At 41.6% G+C, this 13,898-nt stretch overlaps 1 protein-coding gene and 2 long non-coding RNA genes across 16 annotated transcripts in view; 2 read left to right on the top strand and 1 right to left on the bottom strand.

Annotated features, from left to right (window-relative positions):
- PTPRQ (protein tyrosine phosphatase receptor type Q) overlaps window positions 1–1,454 on the bottom strand; it is a 295,980-nt gene extending 294,526 nt beyond the window's left edge. For 4 of the 12 annotated variants that reach the window (XM_086398851.1, XM_086398846.1, XM_086398853.1 and 1 more), the window contains exon 1: window positions 1,143–1,454. Coding sequence is in view for 3 of the 12 variants with exons in the window: in XM_086398846.1 (XP_086254972.1) it covers window positions 1,143–1,160 (18 nt within the window). In the remaining 9 variants the exon portion in view is untranslated. Of the gene's footprint in view, window positions 1–1,060 lie in introns of all 12 variants that reach the window. The other 8 variants (XM_086398848.1, XM_086398847.1, XM_086398855.1 and 5 more) reach the window with 4 other exon arrangements.
- A 458-nt stretch (window positions 1,455–1,912) lies between these two features.
- On the top strand, window positions 1,913–4,790 carry LOC147371312 (uncharacterized). Of its 2 annotated transcripts, none has more exons than XR_015163456.1 (3): window positions 1,913–2,613; window positions 3,706–3,815; window positions 4,387–4,790. It is a non-coding gene; the product is annotated as an uncharacterized LOC147371312 (long non-coding RNA). The 2 variants fall into 2 exon arrangements; XR_015163455.1 differs by having other exon boundaries at window positions 1,913–2,668.
- Window positions 4,791–7,230: 2,440 nt separating this feature from the next.
- LOC147371311 (uncharacterized) lies at window positions 7,231–10,767 on the top strand. Of its 2 annotated transcripts, none has more exons than XR_015163453.1 (3): window positions 7,231–7,616; window positions 8,276–8,323; window positions 10,593–10,767. It is a non-coding gene; the product is annotated as an uncharacterized LOC147371311 (long non-coding RNA). The 2 variants fall into 2 exon arrangements; XR_015163454.1 differs by lacking the exon at window positions 10,593–10,767 and adding an exon at window positions 8,463–8,986.
- Window positions 10,768–13,898: the final 3,131 nt, after the last annotated feature.

Genomic DNA, 13,898 nt, shown 5'->3' with positions numbered 1-13,898 from the left:
TAAAAATGCATTGATTCAAAAAGCTTGTGTAACTTGTCCCAGGAATCTTAATCGCTGGGGACTCAACTCTCACATTCAACTTGAGGTATAAAGAAAAAAAAAACTTTTTTTTTCCCCCCAAGAAATACATATGTCTAAAACTGAGAAATACCATTAATAGCAAATAGGTCCCCAGGATCAACCTTAAAACTTTGTAAAGCCCGTTCTTTTAAAGCACGTTTCTTCCTACAAAATCCTCTGTAGGTGTTCTTAAACCTTAAGCATGTGTTCACCTCAGATAAAATGCAGCCTGGTTAAAAAATACCTAATCATTCAATTCACAGGCTCCTCCACAAAACTGCAAAGCTTTAACCCTCTTCATTTTTCTCAGCAACCTGTTATGAGCGTTCCCTTGGCGGGGCTGTGTTATTAACTCCCCTCTCCCCCAAATCTAAGCAGTCAAGTAGAATTTCGAAGGTTTGTGTGCTATACAAAAACACCAAAATGCAAATATCGCTCCCAGCTGCCTGTTCAAGTCCAAAAAGTACGTTGGTAGTCACGTCGGGCTTTTTTGCTACCCCATGGACTGCAGCCCGCCAGGCTCCTCTGTCCATGGGATTCTCCAGGAAAGAGTACTAGAGTGGGTTGCCAGTTCCTTCTCCAGGGGATCTATCTACCTGACCCGGGGATCCAACCTGGGTCTCCTGCACTGCAAACGGATTCTTTACCGTCTGAGCCACCACAGAAGCCCCACTGTTAATTGTACAGTCGTATCCGACTCTTTGCGACTCCATGGACTGTAGCCCACCAGACTCCTCTGTCCATGGAATTCTCCAAGCATGAATACTGGAGTGTGTTGCCGTTTCCTTCTCCAGAACAGAAGCCCCAACCCCACTCAAATTCAGCTCTCAAGTTTCAGCCGTTGCTCCCAAAGTGAAGGAAAAAAATAGCAGCAGCCCCGAGGCGCGCCGTTTTAGCAATAGTCCACTTTTGAACAAAGGAGGAAAGAACAGAGTTTAAAGGAAAAGACGGGGATTTTAAGAATGGTTAGACTGGTGGAGAAAGAAGAAAGATCAGAGACCTGGGAGCCAAGGCGCGATGGGTGCTCAGAGGAGGAACCTGCGGGTGCCAATGCGTCCCCGCAGCCCCGACACCACCCAGACCTTGAGCCACAGTCGCATAGCCCGCGCTTTGCAAGTTTCGCGCGACACGTGCTGCGCCCCAGAGACCGGGTCCCGGAGGTGGGGAGCCGCACATCGCCCCCACCTCGCGCCTGCTCCGTGCTTCTCTCCGCTCAGCCAGCCCTCGCTCCTCTCCAGCTCTTTCAGCAGCTGCTCGGGTGGATTCTGTTCCCTCCGGCAACGCCCTCTCTCTCCCTGGGTTAATTAAGTGATGGTCGCCAAGGAAATGGCAAGTAGGGGGGAGGGGGAAAGGAGTGGGAAGTGAGTCCCTCAAATCATCGATTTTTGAAGGAGACTTACACTACGTAGAAGAAGGGAGTAAAGGATAGGGCGGTGAAGGAGAACATGAATTGGCCTCTTAGGAAAAACAAGTCGACTGGCCTTGACTGTGAAAAAAAAATCCCAGTTTTAAGTTCATCCTTGGGCTTCGTATGAAGACACCTTCCTTCATTGTTAACAGCTGTGTGGGCTGTTGGCTTGTTTGGTTTTTGCAGTGTTTGACAATGTTGCTGGAGCCCTTCCTCTATCCTCAGGTCTTCTCAGTTAGCTTTCCTGACATCACTCTCTCCTGGTTCCTCTATCATCTTAGCCAAGTCACCCTTGACATTGGCAACTTAAAAATTGTTTTGACTCATGACGTCTTCGGGCTTCCCTGGTGGCTCAGATGGTAAAGAATCTGCCCACAATGTGGGAGATCTGGGTTCCATCCCTAGGTGGAGAAGATCCCCTGGAGAAGGGAATAGTTACCCACTCCAGTATTCTTGCCTGGAACATCCCAGGGACAGAGGAGCCTGGCGGCCTAGGGTCCATAGGGTTGCGAAGAGTCCAACTCAAAAGTGACTAAAACACAACAAGATGCCTTTGTTACTACTAGGGTCCTTAAACTCTATGATTGTCACCAGCCAGGGTTCTTGGACTTCTTAATCAGTAAAAACTGATAAAAAGCCAGATAAGAAATTCAGACAAGGCTTTATTGGCACCTGTGTTGCAACAGGAGGGAGCGAAAACAAGTAACAGGTGTCCTTGCTTGCTCCCTCCCTAAGTCAGGCGAGCTGGTTCCCTACATGGGGTGAGGGTCTGGGGTCAGGACAGGGTGGCTTAGGTGGTCTGCTCCTCCCTTTGCTGGGTGCATATGTAGTGCCCTGGGGATGCCCTGCTTTTGCTCCTGAGTCCTCAGAAGTGGAATTGTGTGTGTGTACACCTTGTTCTTTATGTTTTTTCCCAACTGCACATGCACGCAGTTATTTTTAGGTCCTTATGAGTTTTTTTTGTATTTTGTTGCACAATGAGACATTTGTCCATGTGCAAGCACTGCAGCAAAGGGTCTCAGGTCCCAGATTTCCGGTCCCAGCCTGTCTCCTAATCAGAAATTGTTAAGAGGCCAGATGAAGAATTCAGACATGGTTTTACTGGGACTCTTGCTGCACCTGGAAGAAGTGAGAGCAAGAAACAGGTGCCCTTGCCCATTCCTGGAGGGGGAGTGGGAAGAGTCGGTTTCATAAAAGGAGGTGAGGGCAGGTCTGTGCGGCCGATTGAGGGGTGGCGTTGGTGGTCTGTGCACACCCTCAGTGGCTGTGTGTGCAAGGATTACATACAGTATCCTGATTTTGCTCTTGGCACCTCAGAAATGGCCGTTGATTTGTGGCCCTTTTGTGTCTTATTGTTAATATTTGCCCCATCCCTGCATTTATGCAATTAATTTAGACCCTTACAGCATCTTTGTATTGTTTCTCTAAAAGATGTTGGTCTAAGTGCATGTGCCAGCACTCCCAGTTCCCACCCTGCCTCACCTTCCTAGAGTTGGAGTTATTTCATTCCCTTTCATGATTTTCAGCCATATTCAGACTCCCAGTCATTCCATCTTGGATCTCATTTCTTTCCAGCGCTTCAGAGCACTATATACTGGTCTGCATTGACCATTTACACCTGGCTGTCCACCATAGGCAACTCAGAACCATCTTTCCAAAACTAAATTCATGATCTTCCTTCTCCCAGCCTTTCCTACAGAGAGAAGCCAACCTCCCCCCCCAAAAAAAAAAAATCACCAACTCTACATTCTCAGATTCTTTCCCTTACTACCCAAGAACTCAAAAATCCTTTTGGTTCTTCTTCTAAAACATTTTTAGGATGATAACGTCCTCTCTATTCCTGCAATCAAAGGCTTAATTGAAAACCAAATTATTTTTCTCTCTGGAAAATATATGCCATGTTTAAGATAGCTGAACCTCAGTTCAGATCCTATGGCTCCATTTACTAGCTGGTAATCTCTCTGAAAAGAACTTGATGCTGGGAAAGATTGAAGGCAAAAGGATAAGGGGGTGGCAGAGGATGAGATGGTTGCTGCTGCTGCTACTGCTGCTAAGTCGCTTCAGTCGTGTCTGACTCTGTGCGACCCCATGGACTGCAGCCTACCAGGCTCCTCCGTCCATGGGATTTTCCAGGCAAGAGTACTGGAGTGGGGTGCCATTGCCTTCTCTGAGGTAGCACTGTATCTGTGGTTTATTTCCTCCCTCCACTACTGTCTCTCCCCTCCCTGTAATTCCAGCCCTGCCAATATTGTACCTCAGTCTTCAAGGAACACAGAACCAAAGACTTCGAGAAGATCTGTCTACTCACAAACATAACAGCTATGGAAAGTCACTAATTAAAAACTAGGTAAAGATGGCTAGATAGCATCAACCACTATGAATCTCAGCAAACTCCAAGAGAGAGTGAAGGACAGGGGATCCTGGAGATAGTGAAGAACTTGGAGTTGCAGAGTCAGACATGAATGAGTGACTAAACAACATATCTCTAAAAATTTATTGTGGCCAATAGTAAGCTTGTAAAGTGTTTAGTAAAGTATAACTACTTAATAGAGTGACAGTTAATGAAGTTCACTGGCATTACGGCAGGTAAACTCGTACTTGGACTTCCATTTATCTGATATACCCAGTCTTTCCTCCACACTGTTACCTACTGTGATCTTTCTGAAATAATCACATGAGCAAACGGAAAAGCTTCTTTTAGGTGCCTACTTAAAAGTCTTTTCTGATTCTTGGCCTCTTACAATGTGGGTGCTCAGTCGCTCAGTCGTGTCTGACTCTTTGTGACCCTATGGACTGTAGCCCATCAGGGTCCTCTGTCCATGGGATTTTCCCGGCAAGAATACTGCAACAGGTTGCCATTTCCTCCTCCAGGGGATCTCCCCAACGCAAGGCTCAAACCTGCATCTCCTGTGTTGCAGGTGTATTCTCTACTGCTGAACCATCGGGAGTGCTGCTGCTGCTACTAAGTCACTTTAGTCGTGTCCGGCTCTGTGCGACCCCATAGACGGCAGCCCACCAGGCTCCCCGTCCCTGGGATTCTCCAGGCAAGAACACTGGAGTGGGTTGCCATTTCCTTCTCCAGTGCATGAAAGTGAAAAGTGAAAGTGAAGTCGCTCAGTCGTGTCTGACTCTTAGCGACCCCATGGACTGCAGCCTACCAGGCTCCTGTGCCCATGGGATTTTCCAGGCAAGAGTACAGGAGTGGGGTGCCATTGCCTTTTCCGGCCACCAGGAGTTACCTCTGGCCAAATTCACTTAACAACTTCACCTCTTTCCACTCCTCCTTGGCATCCTAATTTATACCCTCAATGAAATAACAGGCCATAAACCTTTGCATCTGTGTTTTCCTATAGAACTTTGTTTATACTTTAACATAAACATTTCCTTTTTATGTATTCATGTTCTTAGCCAGATTAGGAACTTCATGATGACACAGACTATGTCTTAATTCAGGCAGTTATAAATGTGAACTATACTTATATTGTTTTAATTCCTGGGGGCCCTACATATATTTAGTCTCTAAAAGTGGAACGTGTCAAGGCAATATATAACAAAAGGATTCCCTTGCCAATGAGTTAGCTTTTAGTCTTTGAGAAATATGATCAAATTAAAAAGCCATCAAGGACATTAACTAAACTTGTGGTAATCACCTCACAGTATATGCATATATCAAATCATTGTGCTGCGCATCTTAAACTTATACAGTTTAAGTTTAAACTTATAAGTCTTGGGGGATAGAAAAATCAGGAAATTGCTAAAAATACGTAAAAACCCATCAAGTGAATTAAATAAAGTGTATATATTTCAATATTTTTTTTGTCACACATTTGCTAGGCAAACAATTGCATTTTAAATAAGCAGCCATCAAAAACACCATCGCCTTTTGTAGCTACATCAGTCTCTCCACTAGGTCTTTGACTATGTGGATCACCACAAACTGTGGAAGATTCCTAAACAGATGGGAATACTAGACCTCCTCACCTGCCTCCTGAGAAACCTGTATGCAGGTAAAGAAGCAGCAGTTAGAACCATACATGGATCAACAGACTGATTCAAAATTGGGAAAGGAGTACATAAAGGCTATATATTGTCACCCTGCTTATTTAATTTATATGCAGAGCACATCATACAAAATGCTAGGTTGGATGAAGCACAAGCTGGAATCAAGATTGCCAGGAGAAATATCAATTACCTCAGCTATGCAGATGACACCACCCTTATGGCAGAAAGCAAAGAGGAACGAAATAGCCTCTTGATGATAGTGAAAGAGCAGAGTGAAAAAGCTGGCTTAAAACTCAACACTCAAAAAACTAAGATCATGGCATCCAGTCCCATCACTTAATGGCAAATAGATGGGGAAACGAGGGAAAGAGTGACAGAGTTTATTTTCTTGGGCTCCAAAATCACTGCATATGGTGACTGCAATCATGAAATTAAAAGATGCTTGCTCCTTGGAAGAAAAGCTATGACAAACCTAGGCAGTGTATTAAAAAGCATAGACATTGCTTTGCGGACAAAGGTCCGTCTAGTCAAGGCTATGGTTTTTCCTGTGGTCGTGTTTGGATGTGAGAGTTGGACCATAAAGAAGGCTGAGCGCCGAAGAATTGATGCTTTTGAACCATGGTGTTGGAGGAGACTCTTGAGAGTCCCTTGTACTGCAAGGAGATCCAACCAGTCCATCCTAAAGAAATCAGTCCTGAATATTCATTGGAAGGACTGAAGCTGAAGCTCTAATACTTTGGCCACCTGATGTTAAGAGCTGACTCATTAGAAAAGACCCTGATGCTGGGAAAGATTTAGGGCAGAAGAAAGGGAAAACGGAGGATGAGATGGTTGGATGATATCACCGACTCAATGGACGTGAGTTTGAGTAAACTCCGGGAGTTGGTGATGGACAGGGAAGCCTGGCGTGCTGCAGTCCATGGGGTCGCAAAGAGTCAGACACGACTAAGCAACTTAACAACACCAACTGACAACAACAACTCCAGTAGGTCAATAAACTTGGTAGCAAGTTAACCAATGGGCTTTCCTAAAAAGTTCTCCTTCCTGAAGGATTATCCTATCAAGTAGTGTGGCCTTTTTCCTGCCTTATCTTTTCATTTGGACTAGGAACTTAGGTATAGAGAAAGAAACAGGACACACATATAAGTAAACACGATACCCTCCCCTTCCTCATGTTTAAATTCCAGTGATTCATTTAGTCGAAAATACTGAGTGCTAAGCACTGAGGACCAGCAACAGATGTGGTTACTCCTTCCTACGTGGAGCTTCAGTTCTACTGAAGGAGTTGCTGAGTGTTGTGTACTCTGACTCTGGGCATAAACTTACTCCTCTTGGGTGCTGCTGCTGCTGTTTCTAAGTTGCTTTATCTAAATTCATCTAATCTTTCGGGTTCCTGAACTGAATTCCAACATGTGAGGTGTGTATGTGTATGTGTTAGCAGCGGTGATGTGGACACATCCCCATAACACCAAGCAAACCTTGGGATACCAGCTGGGTGTCCTACAATTCAACCCATTCTGACACTATCTACCCAGAGATAGCATCAGATTCCACAGGTTGAGGGTTCGGTCCTGTAAGACTGACCCCCACCCCCAGATGGCATTCATAAGCCCAGGCTGTTAACTGCACTCTGACCAACCAACTACAGATTGGAGGTTGACACAGACCCTTCCTTGAGTTTAATTGATTTGCTAGAGTGGCTCACAGAACTCAGGAAACCTGTTATATTACTGAACGTGAAAGCTAAGTCACTCAGTCATATCTGACTCCTTGAAACCCCATGGACTGTAGCCTGGCAGGCTCCTCCATCCATGGGATTATCCAGGCAAGAATACTGGAATGGGTTGCCATTTCCTTCTCCAGAGGATCTTCCCAACCCAGGGATCAAACTCGGGTCTCCTTCATTGCAGACAGACTCTACCATCTGAGCCTGTAAAAGGGTATAATTTAGGAGAAACCAGATTGAAGAGATGCATGGAGTAAAGCATGTGGGAAGGGGAGTGGAGCTTCCATGCAATCTTGAAGTCACCTAGTCTCCCCAAATCTCCATGTGTTCACCAATCCAGAAGCTCTGCAAGCTCTGTCTTTTGAGGTTTTTATGGCGGCTCCATTACAAAGGCATGATTGATTACATCATTGGCCATCGGTAATTGATTTAACCTCCAGCTCTCCTCCCCTCTCCAGAAGTTGGGGGCAAGCTTGAAAGTCAGCAAACCGTCTAATCACATGACTGATTTTCTGACAATCAGTCCCATTCTTAGGTCCCCAAATTACCTTATTAACATAACAAGAGACAGTTTTAACATGCCTCTTATCTTTTTAGTAGCTCAGTCTTATCTGACTCTTTGTTACCCCATGGACTGTAGTCCACCAGACTCCTCTGTTTATGGGATTCTCCAAGCCCATTCCCTTCTCCAGGGGATATTCCTGACCTGGGGATTGAACCCAGCTCTCCTGCATTGCAAGCAGATTCTTTACATCCCTACTTTAATCCATTTTCAACTGTCTTAAGATTAATCTTCCTAAAAGTCAGTTCTAATATTAATTTCATATCAAAATGACTGTGATGGCTCCTCAGCATTCCTCATTCCTTACTCGGCCCACTGAAGTCTTTCAGAAACATTTTCAGTTCACTTTATAAGCACTTTCAGTTCTCTGTATTTTCCCTTAAAATTTCCCTTCTACTTTACCTTTTTCATGCAACTTTTCCTAGGTACTCTTTACAAGAGTCCTATCCCCTTCTCTATGCTTCTTTGGCACTTAATGCCTCTAATGGATGATTCACTGGATTATATTTTTATACAGTTATCTGTGGACATCTTGGCACCTCTACAAACTATAATCTCCCTGAAGGTAAGATTTATATTTCATTGGTCTTCATATTATCTATGGAGTCAATCATAATACCTTATATGGTAGATACTCAATATATATTTTTTTGAATAAATACATGCTGAAGTAATATTATGAAACTACTATCTCCCTTTTCTAGGTGGCACTTGGATTACTACATTGTAAAGATTAAAAATGTTTTTTGGAAAAAGCAAATGGAAATTTTGACATGAGTCATGACACTCTAGAAAAAACTCGTGCACGATTTATAATATTACTGTAAACTTCTGGTTTTGTCTTGAACTCTGTCTTTCTGAGCCCTTTGCAATGTTCATGAGAATCTTTCTTAATGTTGTTAAAAACAAAACAATAGGCCCCAAATGGAGTCACTTATGTTAAGCTCCACATCACCAAATTGATGCTTACTTGTGTTTTCAGCTTCCCCAGAAATGGAATCTTAAATCCATCAATCAGGAATCACCTGATCAGCACTAGTTACGTAATCTAGACCCCTGCCATTACCTAAAGGAAAGGGAGCTTGTCATAACCATCTGCTTTTTTGTCTAGTATAACTTCCTTGTTCCTGATTCCTTTTGTCCAGAAGAATCTTTCATTTTATGTAGCTTCTTGGAGCTCCTTTCTGTCTGCTAGATTGGGTGCTGCTCCTTTCATGCGTTCATAAATAAAGCCAATAAGACCTTTAAAATTTGCTCAGTTGAATTTTGTTTTTTAAACTATGTGTTAACCTTTAGAGTGGCCAAAATCTATTCCATTCCCGAGTGTAGAAATGTGTACTGTGTTAATATTTAAATAGAACCGTACTTAAAAATTAAAGATCAACATAAAGAAACATTTTCCTTTAAATCTTCTGAACTGGAAAAATGAGTACTATTGGCACTATTTTTTGTCTTTCCTTATCTCATGTCTCCTGTTCTTAACAGATTTTTAAAATTTTCCTCTTTCAAAGAAGATATTTTACTAAAATTTTCTCACAAAAATAACACTTTTAATAAGCTGATATGTAATCAAAGTGAGCCATATTTCTACCACTATTTAATGGAAAGACATTGTTGATATAGAATTCCTAAGCTTTATTTTGCTGGCATGAGTTAAAAGAGAAAGAAAATAAAAGATGGATTAGTAGCATTTTTCATCTGTATTTGATTTCTTAAATGTGATGCCAAAAAAATCAGCTTTTTAGTTCTACACTTAGGATTGGTCTTTTCTACATTATAAAATTTCCTTAAAATATATGGTATTCTCTTTTAGCATATTCACTTATATAATATGAAAAGTCATTATTTTTCTTTTTTATGAAAATATTTAATTATCCAAAACAATCCAAATTAATTTACTTTGAATGAAAATGTTATGTTCAACAAAGAGTTTTTGGCTATGCTTCAGAATCCAAGATTAAAATTTGTATTTCTCTATATCCATTGTGTGGACTAAACAATGAAAATGTCATGTTGAGAACTGGGACTAAACAAGGATCTTCATCTCCAGGACAGGGTAGTTGTGAAGTCGTTCAGAAGGCTGGTTCATGACGTTTATGGCTTTCCTACTAGATTTGTTAACAAGCATGCCAGGATGGGTGAGAATTTACTTCCAAATGAGATTATCAACACATTTAATATATGTAATGAATTCAGTTCAGTAAACTTTTACTGAGAAGCTTTGATGAAGAAAGTATCTTAGATGGAGGGAAAGGAAAGGACACAGAGTAAAATCCTGACTTACTGCAAGGGCTTTTTATCCAAAGGAGAAGGTCCATTATCCTTACACTTTGAAAAAGTTGAGAAAAAAATTAATGACCAACATAAAAGCTTACTTAAATCTTACTTAAATCTTCTAAGCTGGATAAATTAGCCCCTCTTTATAGGAGAGTAGAGGATGACAGAGCTCTGTAAGTTCATAGAGATGACCAACCATCCTGGCTGGTCCAAGCATATTACTCTAAGCCTTACTGTAAGCAGAATTCTAGGATGACATCTAATATTCTCAGACCCAGGTAGTCACATCTTCTACTGTCCCCTCACCTGAAGGTTGATGGGACCTGTAAAAACAGTAGTCAGTTCCATGACTGTGTTGCATTATACAAGACTTGATTTTAGCAGAACAAAGAGGGAGTCTCCTGCTGGCTCTTAGGTAAGCAGCCGTGATGTGAGAAGGCCAAGTGGTGGGGCATAAGTGTCACCTCCAATAGCTGAGAGTGTGCCCCAGGCCTCAGCCAGCAAAAAAACAGGCCTCAGTTTTCTGCAATCACAAGGAACTTAATTTCTGCCAACAGCCTGAATGAGCCTGGAAGAAGGGGCCCCTAAACCTCACAAGATGGATCACGGCTCCAACTAACAAGTTAATTTCAGCCTGGTGAGATCCTGAGCAGAATGCCCAGATAAACCCTGTCCAGACTCCAGACCCTCAGAAACTGTCAGTTAATAAACATTCTGCTCCAAGCCACAAAATTTCTGGTAATTCATTTCTTGGCAATAGAAAGCTAATTCACACCCAGTAGTCAGTGTAATCAATCGGCTGATTAGCAAGAGCTCAGAGGCAGATGCCCATTTGTCTTGGTCAACAAACATAATAAAGACCGTTTCACCAAAGCTGCGTGGTCAAGGCTGTGTATGCAGTTATCAAAGTTGAACATGGAACAGCCTTGGGCGCACCCTGGGAGAGATGAAGCCGGCAGAGGAAGGGAAGCAGAGGTCAGTGCATTCAAGTCCCAGATTTCATTCTCTCTTGCCCGCCTCAGAGTCTGGTCATCTTAAATTCTTTGAAGGCATCCCCTGGATTGGCACTCGTGCCATTGCTCCTCCTCCCAGACTAGTAAACAGCATCACTGGGATTTACGCAGTCTAGCGCCGGAGTCTGTTCTCCTGACCATTAATCACAAAAAGAGCTTTAGGATCTCCTTGCTCATTGACTCATTGGAGAAGGCAATGGCAACCGACTCCAGTACTCTTGCCTGGAAAATCCCATGGACGGAAGAGCCTGGTAGGCTGCAGTCCATGGGGTCGCTAAGAGTCGGACACGACTGAGTGACTTCACTTCACTTTGCTCACTGACTAAATAATTAATTTTGCCTTATTTGTTATAGTTTAGAGCAGCTGTGGCTAGGCCAAGGAGATGAATATAACTTAAAAAGTACAGATATTTAGGTACTACCTTTAGCACAAGTCCAATACATGTATATCCTATGTACTTTCTAAAGTCAAGAAATCATTTTCTAAATGTTGACTTTATTGTACTCTTCTCCTAATTGAATAATTACATATTTGGCTAAGTGTTTTTTAACTTAATATTATAGTCAGTTTATTTCCTTAAGACATCTTTTCAAAATTGTATAAACATTTTGTGCAAAGTTGCTGTTTGCGTTCTGAGTTTGTACTGTGCTAAAGCACAATCAGTGATAAGATCTGAGTGCAAAAAGTATTGTATACGGATTATGGAATATATAGTTCCAATCCAGGAAAGGAAGGACACAAAAAATAAGTGTTCATCACAGATGAGAAGAAAATGCATTCTATTCCAATTTCATGTGGCACATAAACACACAGGATATGCTGCCATTTTAGCCAAAATCAAGCTGCTGAATATGGTCATTTTTTGACAATGATAGATACAGGCAGTGGTCCTCCTCAGTGTTTTTTAATTCTTAAGTGAAGAGAAGCAATTACCGTGTTAGTAAATCTTGAAAGGCTGGTGGGAGTTTCTCTTTTAATATAAATAAACATCATTCTTTTAAAATATGGGCCACAAATTCCACCTAAATTAGAATAGAGACTCCTTTACTCCTTTAACCAACCAGTTTGCTATTTTTCTCTTCTATTAAGTGTTACAATGTTTGTTTGAGGTTTATATTATTCAAAATGCCTAATTCTAAAGAAAAGCGCAAAGAATGAGTAGAATTCTTTATGTACTGCTTAAGTAATAAAATTTATTCTTCGGGGTAATTTTTATTTTTTCATCCTATCTACCAAAGTTGTTTCTCTAAGGACTTCACTTTTTCTTTTAAAAATAAATCTATTTTTTTAAATCCCCAAAGAAACACTTGCTTTTAAAGAGAAGTACATATTTTGTATACATCTTTGGTATGCAGATGTGTACAAAAGATGTATATATCTCTGTATACATGGAAAATTTACCATAATTTTCCATAAATTTACCCATAATCCCATCAGCCCAAGATAATGAGTGTTGAAAATATTTATCTGTTTCTTCCCAAGATACTGTTTGTGCATATATATCTTTTCAGCAAGATTGAAATTATCTACTTTTATATATTGCGTTTGTTCACACAACATGCTGCTTCAATAAAGAATTTTTGAAAATATAGCCTTGAATTATGCATAATAATCCAATTTATGGATATCACATAACTTATAAAACAAAATCCAAACTTTAGAATTGTAGATTATTTAAGGTGTTTCCAAATTTGGGGCACTATAAAAAATATTAAAATGGATCTTCAAGTTTAAAATGGTGTATCATCAGCACTTTAATGTATCCCTAGCTAATGTTTCTCTAAACAGTGAAGAAACAAAAATATAAAAACAGAAATTCACAAATTGAAATTGTTTAACAGAACAAAATTGATTTCAGAAAAAATCCTGTTATAGATAGACCAACGTCTCCCAGGAGAAAGGAAAGGAAATAACTTACATCTCTCCCATTTCCTATGCCTAAACTTAGGGTTTTGAGATCTGTAAATACCAAACACTGTTCAGGAACCATATTATTACAAAACTGCACCTTTCAAAAGTAGCTAAAGTTCCTTTAACTGTCTCTCTGGTCTTTCTATACCTATTCAGACATAGTAGCTCCCAGGAAACAACAGATTCTATCAGTACCCCACAGTATTTTATGAGTGGCCATCACAAAATAAACAGCATAGATGAAGAACGATGGCCAACAAAAAAAACAACTGTTGTGAAAGAAGAAAATTGTAGCTTTTCACGAATTTTGAGCAATCAGAGAAGCATGAAAGTATATAAGGAAGAGCTATCACTTCTGCACAGTTGAGAAATATTAGAAAATACCAGCTAGAATATGGGAAGTGAAATAGGATTTGACTTTAGCTGGAAATAGGAGAAGAAAATTTTCACTATTCCTCAAGTGGTAATAGAGTATGCTGCTGCTACTGCTGCTAAGTTACTTCAGTCGTGTCCGACTCTGTGTGACCCCATAGACGGAAGCCCACCAGGCTCCCCCATCCCTGGGATTCTCCAGGCAAGAACACTGGAGTGGGTTGCCATTTCCTTCTCCAATGCATGAAAGTGAAAAGTGAAAGGGAAGTCGCTCAGTTGTGTCCGACCCTCAGCTACCCCATGGATTGCAGCCCACCAGGCTCCTCTGTCCATGGGAGTTTCCAGGCAAGAGTACTGGAGTGGGGTGCCATGGCCTTCTCCGGTAATAGAATATAACCAAGAGCAATCCCTGGGGCTTCCCTGGTAGCCCAGTGGTAAAGAATCTGCCTGCCAATGCAGGAACCACAAGTTCTATCCCTGGGCTGGGAAGATCCTCTGGAGAAGGAAATGGCAACCCACTGGAGTATTCTTGCCTGGGAAAATCCCATGGACAGAGGAGCCTGGCG

This window comes from Bos grunniens, chromosome 5 (genome assembly GCF_055505025.1).
Source record: "Bos grunniens cultivar Pamir isolate PY7600 chromosome 5, Bosgru_T2T1.0, whole genome shotgun sequence".
Classification (NCBI taxonomy): domain Eukaryota; kingdom Metazoa; phylum Chordata; class Mammalia; order Artiodactyla; family Bovidae; genus Bos; species Bos grunniens.
Note: the sequence above shows the minus strand (reverse complement) of the source record. Positions and strands in the feature narration are given on the sequence as shown.